Raw genomic sequence first — 23,716 nt, 5'->3', positions numbered from 1 at the left:
TCACATAAACCCCTATTACCCTCCATCTCTCTTTCCTATTTTTTATTCTATCTACCATCATCCTTTCCATTTCTTCCTCTCTTCATTCCCTTCTCCATTAATTCTTTTCTTATTACCATTATCATCCCACCCTTTGGCCTTCCCCTTCTACCCTCTCTTTTCGCCATGTGCTTCCCACACATATTCCTTTGGTAATCTCTCCCTTATTCTTCCTCATTTTTTTTCTACTCAAGTTTCTGACAGGACCAAAACATCCCATTCCCTTAACTCCTTCCAAAAATTCCAGTCCTTATTCCTCAAATCTGCCACATTTCAAAACATTATACCCCATTCTCTTCTTCCTCTATTTCTCTTCTCCCCGTCCTTATCTTTACTCTTTCTTTCCTCTCTCTTTTTAAATATTTTACCTCCTCTTTTTTCCGTCTTTCCCTTCCTTCTGCTTTTTTTCTTTTATTTTTCCTCTACTATTCTTCAGCATCTCCATCTCTTCATCTCACCACTACCACCCATCATCTAATCTAATTTTTCCATAGCCAATCCACACCCTTTTCCCTTTACTCTCCTCTTCTGTTGCATACCTCCTCCAATCTTCATCTCATTCTCCTCTCCTTCCAAGTCCAGTCTTCCAAAATATTTTTCCTTTTCTTCCCTTCAAATTTTTTCTTTTAACTATAACTTTTTTTCTTTGTTCTTCATTTTTTAACCTCACTACCATCGATTCTCCCATTTTTTTCCCCTTCCAATTCTTTTATCTCCGCTTCTATATACTTCATTACTATCTCCACTGCTTCCCTTCTCCCCTCTTCTTTTACTTCTACTTCTCTTAATATCACATTCCTTCTTCTCTTCTCCCGCTCTTTCATGTCTATTCTTCTCTATAACTCTTTTAATTTATCCTCTAACTTATCTCCCTCCTCTTCTTTTTCTCTCCTATTCACGTCCCCTCCCTTTCTTTCCCCTTCCCCGGATTCTACTTTTCTTTCCAATTCCTTAATATACAGCTTCATTTCCTCTCTCCTCCCTCCATTTACCTTCCCTTTCCCTAAATTCCCTCCTCAAATCCTTAATTTCCTCCCTCATTAATTTACCCTGTTTCTTAATTCTCTCCTTTACTTCTTCCTTCATCAATCTCAGATCTTCCTCCCATCCCTTCATGTTTTTCATTTACCCATTTACACCCTCTACACGCAACACACTTTCTTCCTTCTGCTATCCTGCGCCTACCTTTTATATATTCCCTACTCTCCGCCCAACTGTCACTCTCCTGCACTATGATTTTCCCTTTATCCTCCTCTTTCTGATTCACTCTCACACTCGCCTTAACACTCACACTCTTCTATCTTATCTCCTCTTTTTTCTCACTCATTCACTTCTTTATCCTCCCTTTCTTACATCTCTTATTACTCTCTTAAAAAATCTCTTTAACGCCACGTGTCCTACTTTGACGCACCGAAAACGGAAATCTAATTTTAATATATATGTATATATGTATATATAGAGTGTTTCATAACTAACGAGCCAACGCTCGTGAGCGGGTAGAGTACAGTGAACTGAACAAAAAGATATTAGATCATTTTGCGATTTTTGCAATAATTATCAAAATATTAATTAAAAAATATCGGCGAATGAGCGCGCGTTTCGCGCGGCTAGATCATGGGCCGTACACTCTAAACGTGTCGGCGGCGAATGTCGCGCAGGTCGCGTAGCAACGAAATGTATGGCCGCGCGAGGAGAGCCGGCCTACGAAATCTGCTCGTTGCTCGTGCGTAGCGGTGGGAGGAACGCTCTGCATTGACAACCTGAAGAGTCACACACATAGTCACATACACATATCGGCGCGCCTAATATCAAGTAACAGTGGGAGGCTTCTTCGTGCCGCGCGCTCCTGTCGGGCGCCGATTGGCTGATCTCTTATAATTAATATCTCATTAACTATTACGAAAATTGCAAAATGGTACATAACTTTTTCACTCAGTTTAACCTACTCTACCTGCACCTGATGGATGGCTTACGAATTATGGGACACCCTGTATATATACAGGGTGGATCATTTTAATCCATCCAGTCGAATATCTCGAAAACCAAGCCCGGGAGAGAAAAATATATCAGACAAAAGTTGTATGGTTTCGAGGGGGCCATAAGATGGTATCATTGGTTTGACTTTAAAAAGTCATTTCAAGGTCACGTGAAGGTCACTTTAAGTTTTTTAAATGGAACACCCTATATATTTTTACATATTCTTGTAGCTCATTTCGAGAGCTTTCCAAAACACTTATGACAAAGTATTTTTCATTAAGTATTTTTTGAGTTATAAGGCTTCAAAGTTGCAGTATTTTGACATAAAATACAAGATATCTCATAAAATATTCATTTTTTGATTATCTTACTCTAATACTTTTATGCACAGAATAATGAGACGAATCAATTGGCATAATTAAAACACATAATTATGTTGAAGTGAAAATCTGAATTTGCAACTAACAGTTACACATTTTTACTTTAACATAATTATGTGTTTTCTTTACACCAATTGATTCGTCTCATTATTCTGTGCATAAAAGTATTAGAGTAAGATAATAAAAAAATGAATATTTTATGAGATATCTTGTATTTTATGTCAAAATACTGCAACTTTGAAGTCTTATAACTCAAAAAATACTTAATGAAAAATACTTTGTCATAAGTGTTTTGGAAAGCTCTCGAGATGAGCTACAAGAATATGTAAAAATATATAGGGTGTTCCATTTAAAAAACTTGAAGTGACCTTCACGTGACCGGGCTTGGTTTTCGAGATATTCGACTGAATGGATTAAAATGGTCCACCTTGTATATATAAATCTGGTGCAACCCCTTTTTTTTCAGGCGAATACTTTTTATCTAACCTTCTAAGCTCATTTCTAAAAGTTCACAAACATTCTTTCATGCAATGCTAAGAGGGGAAAACCTATTTTACTTTATGTGTATAAATTGCAACTTTTATATTCAGCAAATATATTGTTTTGTTAGGTTAGAACTCGGTCGGTAGTTTGGCATGCCCTTAAAAATGATATGCAAAAATAATTTGGTTGTCAAAACACGTCACTGTTTAAGCTTTATAGTTCACTAACTTTCAGCATGAGGCGCTGCATGACAAGTCTAACATAATTTATGGGATGGACAGAGATGCTAAATTTTGTACTCTTGGTAGCAATGCTACCGGTGCGTCACTACTAACAGTATATGTATGGAAAGGGAAACACATGGTTGGCGCTTGTGTGTGTGCCAGTAGTATTGCTATCAAGAGTACAGAATTTGGCATCTTTACCCACAAAACACAAATAATCGCTTTCGTAGAAAAATTGTATTGTTTTTTAAAAGTTTATAATTTTATTTTATAAAAATGACGCATTCATCCGGCATAATGGCCAGCGAAATTTTAAAGATAATGAAATAAATAAATAATTTTAGGATGTCCGATCAAATTAACAGATATATCTGCAAGAAAATATATTGATATTTTTCGAAACTTTAATTCCATAACCGAATCAAATACCAAAGATGTATCAAAATATGAATGGTCTTATAAAGAAAATAATGCTAGCAGATTTTACGATAGAAATAAATTTTATCAAAAAAACGAAGAATATGAGACTGATATAAAATGTATGCCAAGATATCAATTGGTGCGCGTGAAACATGCGGAAACATTTTCAACTGTTTATCTCTTGCAGGTAATATTTGCCAAAATTCATATATAATAACGAGAATAATGAAATGTCTGCGTGTATCACACTTTCTCTTACATACTATAATACATCAACTATACTTTGCCGATTTCTTATTTCTTTTAATAATAAATTTTAAATAAAAATTATTTTTTCTTACTTATGGTTTGATGGAAAATAAGATCTATTAAAATTTTTAACCTCATCTATTTTTCTCTAAAAATAAATTTTAAATTATAAGTATATTAAAGTTTATTTGAAATTGTCTGCAGAATTTTATGAAGTTATGATATTAAGCCTATTGATTTATTAATATTTTGACTCTTTTTTTAAGAAAAAAGTATATTGTAATGATGTTATAATTAATAATTAATGAATTAATATATACACGGTATTTTTTTGTGTAGATTTTAACTATAAGAGAAATGTTGTTCGTAAAAATATAAAAATAAAATCGTTTGTCAAATTAAAATGCTATAACATTAATATTTATATATAGTTATTTTAATATTTTCATTATTGATATTCTATTTTCATTATTCATTTTTCAGAGAAAAGAACGGTTAAGTCCACAATTAATACTAATTGATTCAGTTCCGATAATGACACAATTTGATATTTTACCATTAATCGATATTGGCGGCATACTTGATATCGATGTACATTTAGAAAAGGTAAACAAATATCTATAGATTTTATTTTTTAATTTCTTCATTAAAAGTTTGTTGTATTTTACATTATTATATTTTAATATTTATTTTTTATATGTTAAAATACTAGATTTTTAAAAATTTTTCTTCACCTTTAAGTTTTTATATGATGACATCCTACATATAAAATTTAAAAGTATTTTAAATTTATCAAATATTTTCTCTAGTCTGATAAATTCGCTGCTTTTACATTATTTATTACTTACTGCTCCTTACTCACATTTGTCATATGATTTAAAATAATAAAGTGAATAAAAAAAAAGAAAATAGATATATCTCCGATCTTTTACTCTTTTATTCTATGCATAGTCATATAATTACACAAGTGTGAAATAGTGGGTAGGAGCAAGTGCAAGTGATAAGTAATAAGAAATCCGAAAGTAATAATATATGAACCCTGTACTGTAATTAATATTAGATCGTGTTTTGTATTTTTTTAGCTAACATCAGCACAAATGGTTTTGGTAACAATGTGCATTCAAAGAGGTCGTATACCTAAATTAGGAAGTCTCCATTCTTGTCAAAATGAAAGTTTATCAATGAACCTATCGTCGTTAAACAAGTACAACACAAATTTGTTAATAATATATCCACAACCAGGCACATGGTATATTATTAGCCATGCGACATGTTATAATTGGAATAGGTAAGCACTGAACTTTTGTACATACAGTTGGATGTCTTCTAATCTGGAATCATTAAGACCAAATTATTTTTTTATTTTGGAATTGTTTTATAATTCTCATTTTTTTAGTAAAAATGCCAAATAGGGGACCCAGCTTCAATGACCTTGACCTTGACATATGTTATCAACCTGAATAACATTCAAAAGGTTTTAGCCGTCACTCGTTGTTTATTAAAAAGTTGTAAACAAAAAAAGTTTCATAAATAGGACATTATTTTTTTCACATCATGTATATTTCATGAAGCGTACTTTTAATGGATCTATTTATTTAAATGTAATACATTGAATGCGAGGGCGGGGGACGGGCAGAGCCCTTCCCCCCTTTTTTTGTTTACGTGAGGAAATCCATTATGAATACTTTCCTCCCTGGGGGGAGAGGAGGGTTATGTCCGACTCGCACAAACTAAAACCTCATGGTGATTCCTCCTTAGCGGTTGAATGGGCAGGCCCTGGGATTGTTTGTGACATTCTACCAAGACCTGGCCTTGCTCGGGATCCCCCTGTAACTGGCGGATCCTCCATCCCTTTGCGACGGCAACGTAGTAATCGTTGCCGCTGCTCGAACGGCAATGCGGGACCACCACGCATCGTTGTTCCTTACCCAGGGTCCTATCTTAGAGAGGTGAATGCCTCTGCATTACCCCTCCGGACCTTGAGCGACTAGGGCCGGGTGGGAGACGCCCTCGCCTACGATGTCCTGCAGGACTCATCTCTGCTCTTCCCATGCGGGCCGCCCCTCCTCCCCTTTTTCTCTTTTTAACATGGAAATGCTTTACACATCCCCTGAGGAGCGGGAACTCCCCGGGGGGGGACTCCCTTTATTTAACGAGGTAAACCCACTAAAACCCCATGGTGGTCCTCACGGCGGTTATAAGGGTGGGCCTTGGGGTCGCGTTAGCATTCTACTAGGATCTACCCCCCCTCCCAATTCCTCCCAGATGTTCGGGGAGGATTTTCTTCCCATGGTGCGCTATTAAGGAAATTCAACGACGCACCATTGACGGCGTTGCGGGACCACCACACAACGCCGCCACTTCCCTGGGACCAAGATGCAATGGGGAGTGAGTGTTCCCGCACTCACCCCCCCTTTGGCCCCTGGGGAGAGGCAGGAGATGCGGCTCTCCTGGCTCCTTCCCTTATAGATCTTTAGGTTCTTGCTGGGGCGAGGGGGGTCCGAAGACCCCCCGAGTTCACTGCCCTAGTGTCGGGGGAGGGTGGAGGGGCGATTATCCGTCCGCTGTGATCATCCACCCGCCGTGGGCCGCCCCTCCCCCCCTTTTTTATACGACAGGAAATGCTTTACGCATTCCTCTGGGAGCAGGGACTCCCAGAGGATATGTGGGGCTCTCCCGACCAATTATTTATAGTCGGGCATATCCACTAAAACCTGTCGGTGGTCCACGTTGTGGTTATGGGTGGGCCCCGGGGTCGCTTTCGCATTCGGGACCCGCCCCCGCCGAGTCCTCCATCCTTCAGCCCCGTTTAAGGCTTATAAGGTTTATAACTTTTTAATAAATAACGAGCGATGGCTAAAACCTTTTGGATGTTACTCAGGGTCATGACCTTGACAACATTGTCAAAGTCAAGGTCATTGGAACTGAGTCTCCTATTCGGTATTTTTCCCATTTTTTTTCTAACAGCATTGAATAAGAGATCATTTTTTATTTTTTACTCAATTTTTTTATTTTATATATAATTATGTCATGTAGCAAATCTATATGTATATTGAATTCTATATACAGAGGTAAAAGTATGGAAAAAACCCTGAAAAATCTCGAAAATATAAATTTTACAAAAATGTTTTAGACAAAAGTTGTATGGTTGTGAGAGGAACATAAGGTGGTGTTATTGATTTGATCTTATATAATCGCTTGAAGGTCATCTTCAATTTCTTAAATGGGACATCTTATTTTTAATTGCATATTCTTGTAGCTTACCTCGAGAGCTTTCCAAAACACTATAATAAAATATTTAGAATATAAAAGGTGCTTTACACGGAGCGACTTTTATTCGTTTTGATCTAGCATCTTAAATCGCCAGCGAATTCGTTGGTGAAAATTTTTTCTAGACGCTCGTCTTTTTAATCGTTTAGTTAAATTGTAAAGACGCGGCGACTAATGATTGCTGTGATAAAATTAAACATGTCCAACTTTATCATTCTCATAAAGTGAATAGCTAAAACGATTTTTGCTCCAGGGTCAAAAAGTCCGTGTCAAGACGGTAGCATATGAATGCTTTACATGGAGCGACTTTCGACGCTTGTCGCTGGCATCTTTTGTCACTAGCTAGTCGCTCTTTTAGAGGGAATTTTTAATCGAAAAAATTTGCTAGCATTAAACTGTTTACATGTTGTTGATAAAGAATGAAGTCGTTAGCGTCTTGGAGAAAACTTTTTAAGGACGACTAGTCTTCAGAATCATGATGTCACGAAATGGCACTCGCCAGCTGATTCGCTTGCTACCGTCTTGACACAGAGCGTTTTTTGACGCTGATGCTAAAGTCGTACAGCTATTCGCTTGACAAAAGCGATAAAGTTGGACATGTTCAATTTTGTCGCAGCTATAAAAAATGAACGTCTAGAGTAAGTTTTCACCAGCGAATTTCGCTGGCGAATTAAGACGCTTGCTCAAAACAAATAAAAGTCGCTCTATGTAAACATCTTAATTAATTAAGAGCGAGTAGTGAATAATTCGACACACTGCGCATGCGCCAGATTCTTTGCGATTGGCCGTTCTTAAAAAATTTTCTCTAAGACGCTGGTGACTTCTATTGTTTATTAGCAACGTGTAAATTTAAGGCTAGCGAATTTTGTCAATCTAAAATTCGCTCTAGTAGAGCGACAAGCTGGCGATGAAAGACACCAGCAATAAGTGTCAAAAGTCGTTCCGTGTAAAGCACCTTTTAACATTCGCGTATGGCTCCAAGTTGATAGTTGTTTGTAAATATTAAGAGCCTTATATTCAAAATATTAAATTTACACGGGCTGAAAATCGCGTTTTCTGTTATCGATAGATAGATTTATAAATAAATAGATGAGAGAGATATCGGTGTGGGGCTGAATAGCTTAGTGGTAAGCGCAGTCGTCCGGCAAACGAAAGACTCGAGTTCGATTCCCGATTCAGCGACTTTGCCCCGATATTTTTCTCGTCTCTTTAGAGGTAAAGAAGGGTTATAGAATTTTCAAAAATGAGAATCTATTTCTTGGTAAAATACATCAAGTAAAATATGTGTGCACGTTTCAATTTTCGCAGGAAAAAATTAATTTCTAAAGAAATTTACGCATTAACATCCGCGTATGCCTCTTATTCGCCAAGTTGATAGTTGTTTGACTATAATAAAACTTCTTTTGGTTAAGAATTTTCTGAAATTTTTTAAAGTTTATCATGACACTTTTTAATATAAAATATAAAATAAATGAAAAAAATTAATAGATCTTGCCTTAGATTCTTTTTCTGTAAAATTTATATTTATCGAAATTTTTCAGGGTTTCCATACTTCTTCCTTACTCTGTATATGTTAAAATTTGATATTCTAAAATAAATGCGACTCGAAGCATCGAGTTTTATTGTCTCTTTTATAATATAATCCAATGAGAAAGTTAATCTCATACCTTATAAAAAAAGATATATTTAGTTTACTTATAATAACATTGCTTAAATTTTTCATGTTTTTTTAAAAACAAAAATTGTTTTTATATTATTTTATATAGAGATTGTCCCCAGCCATTCCATTTTCTTTGATTCACTTTGATCAATTTAAGTTAATTTTTTTCTTATAAAATTGTCATGACAACAATAGAGTGCACACTATAAATGATTGCTGATAAAGGATTTTGAAAATTAAGTTTTGGAATTGCCAATAGATAACAAAATTTGTTTCAGACAATTCGAAGTTTTAAGGATTCTAATAAAATCTTAATTTAATGTTTTATGTTGTGTAATTAAAAAATATTTAAAAATTGTAAAAAGTGTGAAAAAATCGATGCCTATCCATCCAATTTGAGATAAGAAAAAAACTGATATTGGCCAATTTAAATATTTTTTATTTGGTATACTTTATTTATTATAATATTATATTATGTTCATTATAGTAAACCTGTACACTGCCAGTATAAAAATATTTCAATACTAATGAATATACGCATAAAAAAATGTGTACTTTCTGACCAAAGTCCTTGTAGTAATCATGGCGTTTGTCAAGAAATTCAGAAGAACGTTCTTCATTATGCAACATGCAATTGTTTTAAAGGTAATATTAACAATAAAACAATATTTATTAATAATTTTTATTGAGTTGGAATAATTTTGTGATTAGAAATATATTCTTGAATATCTAATTTTAAACATAAATATAATAGAAGAATTAAAATCATATATTTCCAAAATATTTATAATAGAAAAATTGAAATCATATATTTTATATATATGTATCCTTTTTATCTCTCTCTTCTTTTCTTTCTCTTGTACTATAATTAGAATTTAATATTTTTTTTCAGAAAGCATGTTTATGTTAAATATTATATTATATTTTATGTTTCTATTAATTAATAATAAAACTTACTTTAAAAATAAAAGCAATTTTATTTTTTAAATAAAATATTCTTCTCAAATTAAATGTAGTGTATGTAAGATGTATAGATGAAATTATAAAATTGTCTGAAAATTGTATTTTAATCATTCAGGTTACACGGGATGGGATTGCAATGACATTTCAAATACTTTCACTGCTATTTCTTCTTTCATGAGCATAATGCTGCTCATTTTGAGCAATGCTTTTTTTATACCAGCTATATTTATAGCTTTTAAGCGGAAATTATATGCAGAAGGGCTAGTGTATTTAGTCACCATGCTGTTTTCATCACTTTATCATGCCTGTGATCAAACTGATGGGCAATTTTGTATTGTCAAGTATGAAGTATGTCACATTGAACTAATTTATTCATTTTTAAATCTAAGAATTCGATTTCGTGACTCTAAGCTGAAGCTCGTAGAATATTTTAGTTTCTTGTTGAACTGTCGCTTTGCATCTATTGAAAGTTCCAAATTAAGTTCTAATTTAACTTAAAAGTCGTCGAAAAATCTATCTAAACATTTATAAGTTATATGTTACATGTTAAATATTGAATTTATACACTCCTCAAAAAATTAACGGGACAACAATTTTTTGACGAAAAAATTATCAAACTTTAAAATGCTGTAACTTTGCGAGAAATTATCCTACAAAAACGAACAAAAAAGCAAATTAAAGTTGGATCTACTTTGAGATACTTTTGGGCCTATGACGATACATTCGTTAATTCTGAAATTGTATGACTTTGAAGAGGAGTAAGGCAAATAAGGAAATGAAAATCTCAACTTTAACGCATCATATCGAATGAGATGATTTTTCTTGCTTATCAAATCAATTTCATGTGAAAGGCTGTTTTTTTAGCTTTAATTTCGTTTTTTATTTCTCGTCGTACGATTTTTTCTTGCCAAATTATTCCACTTTAAACAATAAAACATTTTATAAACTTTAATAGGCCACATTAGGCGAATGAATCATCGTACAAGAATGAAAAAAAAGCATTTTGAAGCTTAAAGTATCAGTTTTCAAGTAGTAAACCGAAATTTTAAATGATTTTTTTGGTATGTTTTATATTTTGAATTCAGCTTTAAAATTTCAGTACGTTAACAATAAAAATATTAAGATGGCTGCACATAATCTAAAATCATTTTTTCGGTTTTCTGAGTTTAAAAATAAAAGTTGAAAATGTATTCTTTCAAATACACTTTGGTTTTTTAAAATTGTTAAATTGGTTTTGATAAGTCGGAAAAAATCACTTCACTCGATACGTTAAAGTTAAGATTTTCATTTCCCTGTTTGTCTTATTCTGCTTCAAAGTCACATAACTTCAAAATTAATGAATATATCGTCATGGGTCCATCTCAAAGTAGACATTTCGAACTTTAATTTGCTTTTTTGCTTGTTTGTTTCAGTAGGATAATTTCTTGCAAAGTTACACTTCAAAGTTTGACTATATTTTCGTCAAAAAATTGTTGTCCCATTAATTTTTTAAGGAGTGTACTTTGTTACAGTGTAAAAAAAGATTTAAATTTTGTCAAATTAATTTTATTAAATTAAAGTTAAATACACACACACGCATTTTTATTAACATTTTACATTTACAATTAATAAGTAATAGTTAAAAAAACGAAGAAATTAATATAAATTAAATTAATTTAACTTAATAACATTTAATATTATTTTAACTATTAAAATTATTAATAGAAATCACTTCCTCCTCTTTTCACCTTTGCCTTTCCCCTTCTCTCTTCCCCTTCCCCTACACACACACACACACACATGCACGCACGCACGCACGCACGCACGCACGCATGCACACGCGCACGCGCACACACACACACGCGCGCGCACGCGCGCACACACACACGATATAATATTTTTATATTTGATACAGGTTTTACAATATAATGATTTCTTCTCGAGTATTTTGGCATTCTGGGTTACGTTAGTAGCAATGACAGAGTTACCAATCGATTTTGTACCATTGTGCCACATGATAGGAGTGTTTGTTATCACTTTTGGAGTTCAAGTTAATAAGATGTGTTTGATCAGCATTTTGGTACCATTGTCAATGGGTATTATTATACTGGTAAATTTATAATATACATAAATTTATGATATATATAAAAGGCAAAGTTTTATATATATGCAATATAACTTTAGTATAATTCATGACGTTTTTAAATGTAGGCAAATTAAAACGAATCTAATTATATATAATAGAAAAGTAATTAAAAGCATGTAAAATGTAAGATATAAAAGAAAAGATATAGAAATAAGAGACAAATATCCAAAAATAATTATTGATAATTTATTGATTTTTTGGAAAAAAAACTACATTATCTAATTTTAATCCAGCAACTAAAATGACATTAATGTTAATAGTTCTATTGCATTTGGAATTAATTGCTAATTAATTATTTAATATGCATTCAAAAAAATATTACGGTTTGCTTTTCACGAATATCTATTTATTTAAGATAATAAAAACAATAGATAATAAAGAAAAGCGAATATATTAAATAAAAGCATATATATAATTCTTATTATTGTATCTTCTGATTTTAGTAGGTTATTATGAATATTATATATGAATAAGTAAAAATGTGTTATATTTTTTTTCATTTATATAAACTCCTCACAAAAATTAAAAGAACACTTAATTTTTTTTAAAAAAATAGATAAAAGTCAGCCAGCTAACTTAAGAATGAAAAATGACATTTAAATCCAACAAAAGTTTCAAAACTTAAAAATTCTACTTTTGAAGCGTCATTATTATTTTTGCTTTTCTGTGACTTTCAATGCGACTTTATGGGGATGTACTTCGGATAACGTTAATGTAGGCGATATTTTTTTTAAATATCAATGAAAAAAGTAATTAAAGTAAAAAAAATGTTTGTTTTTGTTAACACTTAGTAAACGTAGTATCAGTGTACTGAAAATTTTTTTAATTTTAATTGAATTTTATATCCTATTGTGTTTATTAAATTAAGCAATTTCACAGTTTCTTGTATATTTTGTTTCATAAAATGAGTGGTCGCCAAAAAATATAGCTATTCGCCAAATTTTTTTAAATTCAGGATACAAAAAAAACATAGAATATATTTTTTTTGGTTCAACTCATAGTTTTCTACAGGGAGGCCCAAAAGTTTGGAAACGGTCGAATATCTCGAAAATAAAGCATTTGAGAGAAAAATCTTTCAAATAAAAGTTGTATGGTTTCGAGGGGGCCATAAAAACATTGGTTTGACCTTGGATAGTCACTTGAAGGTCACATGAAGGTCATCTTTAATTTCTTGGAACCTACTATTTTTCATTACATATTCATGTAGCTTACCTCGAGAGCTTTCCAAAACACTACAATAAAACTTCTTTTGATTAAGTACTTTTCGAGTTATGACGCTTGAAAGTTCCAATATTTTGACATCAAATACGAAATATCTCGTAAAATCTTAATTTTCGGTTTTTTTAAAAGAAATAACCATGTATTTTCTTTACGATTATTATTATGTGCTACAAAGTATTAAAATAAGATAATCGAAAAATTAATATTTTACGAGATATTTCGTATTTGATGTCAAAATATGAAATTTTAAGCCTCATAACTCGAAAAGTACTTAATCAAAAGAAGTTTTATTATAGTGTTTTGGAAAGCTCTCGAGGTAAGCTATAAGAATATGTAATGAAAAATAGTAGGTTCCAAGAAATTAAAGATGACCTTCACGTGACCTTCAAGTGACCATCCAAGGTCAAACCAATGGTACCATTTTATGGCCCCCTCGAAACCATACAACTTTTGTCTGAAACATTTTTCTCTAAAATGCTTTATTTTCGAAATATTCGACCATTTCCAAACTTTTGGACCTCCCTGTATAAAATTTACTAAACTCAGAAATATAAAAATTATAATGATGTTTTAAAAGTAAAGATTTTAAGCTTTAAAATCCTTTTTTTTAATTTAAATTTTATTCATTTTTAATGAACATTTTGTACAGCTGGCTTGTTAAAATGTTTGTTAAAATGTTGTCTATTTTTTTTTAAGAAAAAATAGCTGTTATTTCTTTATTTTTATGAGAAGTTTATGTATATAGAAATAATATATATTTTTGTTATTAGAAGTATATATATATATATATGTATATGTATATACAAGGTGTCCGGTTGCGACCGCTCCATAGCTCAAGGGCAGATAGAGGAGGTCAAATCGAATAGAAAAGTCCTGTACCATTTTGCGATTTTCAGAATAATTATTAAGAAATTAATTTACAAAGATCAGCAAATCTGGCGCGAGTATCAGCCCGTCGCAAAAAAAATCGCGAGAAGGACAGCCCACCGCTAGGCCGGTCGCTAAATAATAATCGCTAATCTATTGTTCTTATCAACGCTTCTCGTCTATGCCCCTGGTAACCGCGAGGCAATGACGCCTATTTACGCCGCGCGCTTAGCGACCGACCTAGCGGTGGGCCATCTTTTTTGCGACGGGCTGATACTCGTGCTGATTCGTCTATCTTTGTTAATTAATTTCTCGGTAATTATCACGAAAATCGCAAAATGGTACAGGACTTTTCTATTCGGTTTGACCTCCTCTATCTGAGCTATGAGGCGGTCGCGACCGGATGCCTTGTGTGTATATATATATATATATATATATATATATATATATATATACACATACATATACAGGATGTCTGTTCATAAATGTTTCATAAATATTTCGCAATTGATTGAAGTTATAAGAAAATTTAATAAGAGAAATTTTCACGACTTTGAGTCTATTATAAAGTGCATGTATAAAAAGCGTTTTATTTGTAATTTATTTGAGTTATGAATGTCGTCTTTATTTTTTTACATGGAATTACTCTAATTTTTTTATATAAATAGATTCCTTGCAATATTCAGTGCAAAAAGTTATAAGGGTGATGGCCCAAAATTCAATATTTTACGAGATATTTCATAATTTATGTTAAATTATGTCAAATTAAAGTATGAAATATCTTGTAAATTATTCAATTTTAGCCATCATACCCTTATAACTTTTTACGCAGAATATTGTGAGAAATCGATTTATATAAAAAAAATTAAAATAGTTTTATTTCAAAAGATGAAAATGTCCTTCATAACTCGAAAAGGTCTTTTTATAACACGAATAAAAAAAAATTATTTTACATGTACTTTATAACAAACTCAGTGTGCGATTCTGGCACAGTGAGTTATGCGTCTGCTCTCTGTACCAAAGATCCCGGGTTCAAATCCGATCAGAAATATTGAATTTGTTCGATTTTATTTGATCGCTACCTCTGGGAAGGCAGTGGCAATCCATCGAGAGTATCTTGCCACAAACTCCCTCTATCTAGGCCGTTCGGAACCGGCATTAAACTGTAGGTCTTATATGGCTGCAAATAAGACGTACTCTGCGGGTATATGTTAAGGGACACCACCTTCCAATAACAGAAGGACTAAGAAACAATCAGGCAAATAGTGAGGGTGTCAATAATCCACAAAGCCTGGCAGAAAATGCTAGTCTTAAATTATGAGCACTCTAAAAAATAACGGGGTCACAGAGGAACTTAATAGATCTAGGTGACAACTGCAGGGACTGTACTAGTCCCCAACCGCTATAATAATATATTACTACTATAACAGAGAGTTGGACGGTGGTCGTGCACGCTGCGGCGCTGAAACTCGCCTGAGGCGAAGAGTACGCGTAAACGCAGGTTCGAGTCCACCTAGACCCAGTAGGAATAAGAGAATTTTAGTCGTAAAGTGGTTGTGCACGCTGTGCCGCCGAAGCTTATCTGTGATAATTAATAGGGCGGAAACGCAGACTCGAACCCACCCAGACGAATTAGGTTTTAAGTATATAGGTATAAGATAATAATGTAATAGGTAAAATGTATTTAGGAAAAATGAAAAATAAAGGTTGAACAAAAAAAGTCTCTTTGGCGTTAAGCTAAGGACTTAAAACCCAAGGTTTTTTTTTTTTTTTTTTACTACTATAACAAACTCAAAATCGTGCAAATTTTTCTTATTAAATTTTCTTCTAACTTCAACTAGTTGCGAGATATTTGCTCAGATATTTATGGACAGCCACCCTGTATATACATGGTGAACAAAATAAAGCGTGATAAATTTTTATCTCCAAAAATATTGTTTCTAGAGATAAATGCTTCACACAAAACTTTTGTGACTTTGAAAAAAACTATCAGTTATAATGGCTAGTAAGAGCAAATCGCTGTTCTTGGAGCGCAATGATTTGAAAAAAAAACATAAGATGATACTATTAATTTGACCTTAAATATACTTATCAGGATCATATGAAGGTTAATCAAGATTATTGATTTTTTAAAAATGGATTTACTTTGATTTTTTATATAAATCAATTCTTCGTAATATTTTGTGTAAAAAGTTATAAGATATAATGATCAATCACTGGCGGGCTCAATGCCCGCCAGTGAGAAGAGAGTCCTTCCAGGGCTCGGGCGCGGGGAGGTGCGGGATAGTGCCGCTGGCAAGGCCCACCCTCCCCTTAAATCGCCAGGTTAGGACACTCGAAGGGGTTTTAGTGGGTATGCCCGTTAAATAGGGAAAGTCCCACATACCCTCGGAGGAGTCCCTCCAGGGGATGCGTAACGCATTTCTCCTACGTAAAAAAAGAAAAAAAGGTATAATGATCAAAAATTTAATAGTTTACAAGATATTTTATGCTTTAATTTAACAATTTTACGTAAATATGAAATATCTCGTAAAGCTTATTTTTCAATTATTTCATCCTAATATCTTTATACACAAAATAATAAAAAGAATCAATTAGTAAAGAAAACACATCGTTGTTTTAAAAAATCTGTAACTGCTAGTTGCGAAGTTTTACTTTTTTTGTTTAAGACAACTATGTATTTTTTTTACATCAATTATTCCTCTCATGCTGTGCATAAAAATATTATGGCAAGATAATCCAAAAATGAATATTTTACGAAATATTTTCCCTAACAGCACACATGTTCAAAAGATGTTTTTAAGAAATCCATAGAATGTTAAAACATATTTTAATATCTTGTAGATCTCTTATAAATATCTTTGAACATGCGTGTTGATAGGGTTATACTTTTTGCAAAATTGTATGCAAATTAAAGTATGAAATAACTCTTAAATTTTTGGTTACCATACCTTATAACTTTTAACGTAGAATATTGCGAGGAATTCTCTTACAATTTATATTACAAAATTAGAGTAATTCCATGTCCATCCAAAAAGCAAGGTTGACTTCCATATGACTTTCACTCAAGGTCAAATCAATAATATTATTTTATGTTTCTTTCAAAGTCACGAAACTTTTGTGTAAAACATTTTATTCTAGAAATATTTTTGGAAGTAAAAATTCATTACTTTTATTTAAAATTAGGTAATTACAGGCTTTGGAGAGCTGATGACCTTAATAACTTAAAAATTCTTATGTATTGATATTTTTAAAAACTTTGAAGGATAAATTATAACTCAAGGGCGCATCATAATGGTATCACGTAAAGCAATGAAAACACAATATTAGATATAAATATATAATATAGTGTTATAGCCCCAGAAAAGGCTACAGATTTAATGAATATATACATATAATATATATATACATATAATTATATTGATGCAGGAATGCATCGCGAGCGAAGCGATAATCGCGCGAGCCGCTGACGCAGCGAGCCACACGCGCCCGAGACCGAGCGCGAACACGAAACCGGAAAGGTGTCACCGAATTGCTAAAAGTACAAGCGAGGAAATTCGACTTTGAACTTCCTCGCCTGCACTAAAACGCGAATTCAGCAACATAACCATATTTGGTCATGTTGCTAAGGGACCCCCTCCGAAAAACCATGCAGTTCGGAGGGAAGCTCAGCACCCGCCGCGATGAAGCGACGGGCAGTCGTTGATTAGAACCTAACGAGTAATAATCGTCACGGGCAGCTGTTGACCAGATTCAACAGAGTCATACACGAATAACTAAGAGATATACGCGCGCCGGAGATAAGTCGACGCGTATCAGACTACCTGTGCGACAGAGCATACGAGAGATACCGCTTTCTCACTTTAACCGATAATAAACGCGAGTGATAGAACGTTCGCTGGGAGCAGTGACTAAATATTGTACCATAGACTTAATTAAAATGTTATTTATTGTCTACAAATAAAGAGGATAATAAAAAAGCGAATACACGATATTGAAAAAGAGAGAAATTAAAATAAAAAGAGGCCACTGCCCGCCGTATCTCTGGCCTTCCCTGAACGATCCCGAAAAAATCCTGTGCCCCCTCCCGGAGGCACAACAATAGAAAAAGCAACTTGAATTGAATTAAATTACAGGTGCGGACGTTTCGACTTTCGATATTTATATCTAATATTGTGTTTTCATTGCTTTACGTGATACCATTATGATGCGCCCTTGAGTTATAATTTATCCTTCAAAGTTTTTAAAAATATCAATACATAAGAATTTTTAAGTTATTAAGGTCATCAGCTCTCCAAAGCCTGTGATTACCTAATTTTGAATTTTATAGAGAGCTTATTTATTATACATTTTATTTAGTCCGGCCTGTATACATATACGTACACTTCTCAACAAAGTTAAGAGATCACTTAAAAAGAGTTAAATTCGAACTCTTATATCTTTGCGAAAAATAGTCATAAAGGGATAATTAAAAAAAACAAAAAAATTTTAAGTTTGAAACTTTAGTTTTCCAATGCTGTTGTGAAACTTTTCTTTACAAAGATTTTTTTACAAATGACATTATTTTAAAGTAAACCTTGCAAAATTGCAGAAGAAAACCTCAATTTTGCGTCCACGAGAACAAAATTTGTTCCTTAAACTTTCTTGATTGTAAATAAAAATTTAACATTTCCTCTTTAAAATATGTTTTTTATTATTACGCTACGATTGTTTTTCACTAAGTTATAACGATTTGAAGTATACAATACATTTTTCTATCTTTCTTCTGTAGAAATCTATATATGCCAGTATTGTTATCATCCAAGGTGTATTACGGGGAGATTATGACCGGATGTGTGGGTGTAGGTATGTGTATAGGGTATGTGTAGTGTAAAGAGAAAAGAAACACAGTGTTACGTCCAGGCCCCGTGGAAAGGATGGGTCAAAGGAAGGACGTAACAGGAACTGTTCCGATGTCAAATGTCTTATCGACGAGTGACTCGGTTGAGCGAGCTGCAGGTTAGCAAACAGGTAAACGACGGGTGTCGTTATTACTCTGTTATGCGAACGCTTTCTCTCGGTGGTCCCTTTTTGGTAAGAGAATCGAATCTCTTTTACGCGGGACGGGACCTTGTGTGATCTTTCGCGTGGAGGGAGTGAGGAAGTTAAATAAGTTTACCGATCATTTAATTTTTAATATAGGCGAGGGTTACAGAACTGCCTACGGAATCGTCAGATACTGTTAATGTGGAACAATTAGATCTGCTGAAGAAGTGGGAGGTGTCGGTGACCATGAATCGCGGTATATAGGAAAAGTATCGGGAGAAAGGGGTACCGGTGAATACGAGGGAGTAGGCCAGTGTTCTGTGGGAGAATAGTTGGTGTGTGAGTAACGTGTGTATAAGGGAGAGGAACACCGTGGGTACTCTAAGTCGTAATTGGGGAACGAGGGTGGAGAAATATCGTCTTCGCTGGAAGAGCGGCATGCTTCGTCTAGTCGACGGCCACGGATGGATTTTTGAAAAACGGTGAGTCGAAAATACTTTAGGCACTAAACTAGGGCAACCTTTAGTACGTAACGGGTAGAACTGATTTAATTAAGCTTGACTTACTATTTGGGTGAAGGCAGTAGTCTCGTGGTGTTTCCTCCGTCCCGGTATTGTGCTGCAGCATAGCGTTGAGGGTTGTGCTCGTGGATCACGCACTGAATTTATGTTAAAATGAGAGCCCGAACGAAAGTCAAGTTTCCGAGAGAAATTATTGGTACAACACTACTGACTATTGACCCCGAATTTCTGAGATGATTGATTCTAAAAGTTCTAAGAGCTTGAGAAGTGTTAAAAATAATGTTCATAAGCGTTCTCGCAAGTCTTCCATTTTATATAATTTTCCAGAGGCGTGTTGGGTGGGACCATGTATTGAGATTGGTCCAAAGGTATCTTTTCTCCGTTTTGATTGTTGCTGAGTTCGTGAAAATTAGGAAATCTTAGAATTTACTCAGCTGTGTTTATTATTCGGTTACAGAAGAGATGGATAATTTGTCGTTGGTCCTTTCTGTACTCGTTTAGAAATCGCGTCTAAATATTTAAGTTATGGTGTGGCAAGAACGGTCTATTTATTGCGCGACTTTTTCTTGTTACTAATTGGGCGGTTATCATTTAATCTTATGTAGTGACGAACGAGTGGATATAATTTGCTCACGTTCAAAATTACGAACGTGTGGCCAATACGAACGTGGCCGTTACAAACGTGGTCAAATCGAACTTTATTCAATATTTCCCGTGGCCATTCCGAACGTGGCCATTTCGAACATGACCATTTCGGACGTGGCCATTCCGAACGTGGCCGTTTCGGACGTGGCCGTTTCGAACGTGGCCAAATCGGACGTGTCTATTTTGATCGTGGGCAAATTAAACTCCGTGCAATATTTTCCGTGGTCATTCCGAACGTGGTCGTTTCGAACGTGGCTGGTTTGAACGTGGCCGTTTCGAATGTGGTCAAATTTAACCGTGGCCATTTCGAACGTGGCTATTTCGAACACTCCCATGATGAATATCGAACTGTAATGTATTGTATCGTGTATTCACTGGAAAGTAGTGTTGAAATGTTTAAAGTGTTGTGTAACAAGAACGGTCTATTTATTGCGCGACTTTTCCTTATTACTAATTGAGCGATTATCATCTAATCCTACGTAGTGACGAACCGTAATGTATTTCATCATCAAGCCCTTCCATGTTCGTTGGGAAATCGTATTGAAATGTTTAAAGTGTTGTGTGGCAAGAACAGTCCGTTTGTCGAGTGACTTCTCGTTTATCGCTCATCAATTAATAGCGTGAGAGGAAGAAACGTGGAGCCGACAAGACGTAACAACAGGAAGGAACGTATCCGTAGTGGAGGTACAATTCACTGGGGACGGAAGTAGTCGAGCAGTCATCTTAAGTGTCGACTTTTGTGACATGCGCAATGTGCATGTTTTCTATAGCGTATTTTTATGCGTGTATGTATAAAGTGTGCATTAGTTTGTTGTTTATGTTCTATCATACTGCAATGAAAACTCAATTCAATTTTGACGTGAGCAGCTATCTTGAACGTCTACTTTTATATATAGCATATCCGTCCTTATTTCTCAAACCAAATGTGCTCTCCTGTGTTTCTTTTCTTTTTGGTGGAGTGTATGTTGGGGTGCGTGCGTGCGTGCGTGCGTGCATGTGTAATATGTGGAGGGGAGATGTGTATGCAGTTTGGTGGAGTGTGTGTTTGGGATATGTATGTTACACACACTCCACGCACGCGCGCGCGCGCACACACGCGCGCGCACACACACGCACACACACACACACACACACACACACACACACACACACACACACACACACACACACACACACACATATATACATGTACATACACTCACGCGCGTTCTTCATATATATGCTCACACAATCTACACATACACATTCCATATTCATATCCCACACATTTACAATTATCCCACGCATACTAACATACACCCCGCATATATTACATACGCTACATACACTCACACATACACATGTACAAACACACTTAAAATGTAAGTCCGACCATAATCTCTTCGTGATATACCTTCCTAGTAAGTAAAATGCGTATAATATGCTAACAAATTGGCAACAGAATTGCGTAAAAGTTGCTAGCAAATTGACATCTGTTATGTCCGCATTAAGCTTATGGTCTGCTAGCAGACCCTGCTCACAGACTCCGACAGCAAATTGGCGATAGAAACCGAGCAGGATCTGCTAACATGAGTTGACTTTTTAAATATATAATATATTTAAATGTTTCATTTTATACAAATGGTCTAAAGCAACAGATTCTGCTCGGTTTCTGCCATTGAATAAAGAATATAAGGAAGGATCATGTAGGTGGTGGGGGGTGCGAAGGATGTGACGTCATAAACTAGACTGAAATCGACTATCTATCGATAGTCGTTTTATATCGTAATGATGACGTATATCCCGTATATCTCACTCGAAAAGATTATAGCTGTGCTGTATGTTGTACATACATGTTATTTGCGTTCATTTTTTTTATTATTATATATACTAAATTTTATTAAAGTGAATAATTTTGAAAAAAATGGTTAGTTGCCGTTTCTGTGGAACAATAAGAAAAAATGATGTTCGGAAACATTTAAAATAAACATTTAACATAAACATTATCGATTTTATATTGTACATATTTTTAAATTAAGAATTTTTTTCTATTAATTTCTGGAAAAAGCTTTTTACACAAAAATTTATATTATAATTACATAAACATTATATTTTACCTATACATATACATTATTAATATATATATTTTTCTTTTATAATATTTTGTAATCTACTACGTCGTTATAATGTTTATGATGAATATCTTATCATAAATAAATAAATAACGTCAATCATGAATAATCAATTCCAATACTCTCAATTATATTAATACATATACACACATAAAATTTATATAATTCATTAATAAGTTTATAAATATTGCTTTATATATAAATTTAACAATATTCATAACCACAGAACACGCATATTTCATAAAATTCTTGATTCTTTTAATTATATATATTTTCAAGCCTTCAAGATTGCCGCCATTGTGCTTCGGACGTTCTAATCAAAGTCTGTAGATGAACGACGGGAGGGAAAGGAAGGTCTTCGCATTCATATTTACACATTTGGCCCCAACATGGCGGTCGCTATTTTCCAGATATTTAATCTAAGTTTTTTTGTCAGAGCTGTCAATGTATCAATATATAAAAGAGATTAAGGGTAGATAAGAATGCTTTAAAAAATTAATATAATCCATACAGCACGAATCTTTCAGTTACACTGCAGCTATATTTCAGCAATATGTTATAGCCCCAGAAAAGGCTATATATTTAATTAATGAATATATATATATATATACATACATATAATTATAAGAATGTGGGAATGCATCGCGACCGAAGCGATAATCGCGCGAGCCGCTGACGCAGCGAGCCAAGCGCGCCCGAGACCGGAAAGCGCTCTCGGAAACTCACCGGAAAGGTGTCGCCGAATTGCAAAAAGTACAAGCGAGAAAATTCGACTTTGAACTTCCTCGCCTGCACTAAAACGCGAATTCAGCAACATAATCATATTTGGTCATGTTGCTAAGGGACCCCCTCCGAAAAACCATGCAGTTCGGAGGGAAGTACAGCACCCGCCGCGATGAAGCAACGGGCAGTCGTTGATTAGATCCTAACGAGTAATAATCGTCACGGGCAGTTATTAAATAGACCGAGATACACGAATAACGAAGAGATACACGCGCGCCGGAGATAAGTCGACGCGTATCAGACTACCTGTACGACAGTGTATACGAGAAATACCACTCTCTCACTTTACCCGATAGTAAGCGCGAGTGTAATAACGTACGATAGGAACAGTGACAAAATATCATACCATTGATTTTAATTAAACTGTCATTTATTATAATAAAATAAAGAAAGTAGTTTCAAGAAAATAAAAATAATTAAAATAAAAAGGAGGTCACTGCCCGCCGTATCTCCGGCATTTCTACACGATCCCGTAAAATCCTGTGCTCCCTCCCGGAGGCACAACAAATATTATAATATTGCTGCAATATAGCTACAGTGTAACTAAAAGATTCGTGCTGTATGGGAATTGAAATTACAACAAGAAGTAGTAAAATAAAAGGAAAGAAAGTGTTTTCAAAATAAAATAATCCAAATTTGTTTACGTTTTTCATCAGCAGGAAATCTAAAAAGACGAAATCCTTGTTCTGCACGATTGCAACAATTTTTCGCACAACAGCCTGGCATTATTACATATATTTTTTAATACTATCA

The 23,716-nt window shown here is 34.1% G+C and overlaps 1 protein-coding gene across 6 annotated transcripts in view; it reads left to right on the top strand.

Annotated features, from left to right (window-relative positions):
• Positions 1 to 23,716, top strand: part of LOC140666976 (post-GPI attachment to proteins factor 6) — a 119,777-nt gene that overhangs the window by 41,796 nt on the left and 54,265 nt on the right. For 5 of the 6 annotated variants that reach the window (XM_072894542.1, XM_072894543.1, XM_072894544.1 and 2 more), the window contains exons 6-11: positions 3,448 to 3,710; positions 4,256 to 4,378; positions 4,855 to 5,060; positions 9,190 to 9,347; positions 9,781 to 10,013; positions 11,560 to 11,754. In XM_072894542.1, the coding sequence (XP_072750643.1) occupies positions 3,448 to 3,710; positions 4,256 to 4,378; positions 4,855 to 5,060; positions 9,190 to 9,347; positions 9,781 to 10,013; positions 11,560 to 11,754 (1,178 nt within the window). The remainder of the gene's footprint in view (positions 1 to 3,447; positions 3,711 to 4,255; positions 4,379 to 4,854; positions 5,061 to 9,189; positions 9,348 to 9,780; positions 10,014 to 11,559; positions 11,755 to 23,716) is intronic. The other variant, XM_072894541.1, reaches the window with a different exon arrangement.

Source organism: Anoplolepis gracilipes, chromosome 6 (genome assembly GCF_047496725.1).
Source record: "Anoplolepis gracilipes chromosome 6, ASM4749672v1, whole genome shotgun sequence".
Classification (NCBI taxonomy): domain Eukaryota; kingdom Metazoa; phylum Arthropoda; class Insecta; order Hymenoptera; family Formicidae; genus Anoplolepis; species Anoplolepis gracilipes.
Note: the sequence above shows the minus strand (reverse complement) of the source record. Positions and strands in the feature narration are given on the sequence as shown.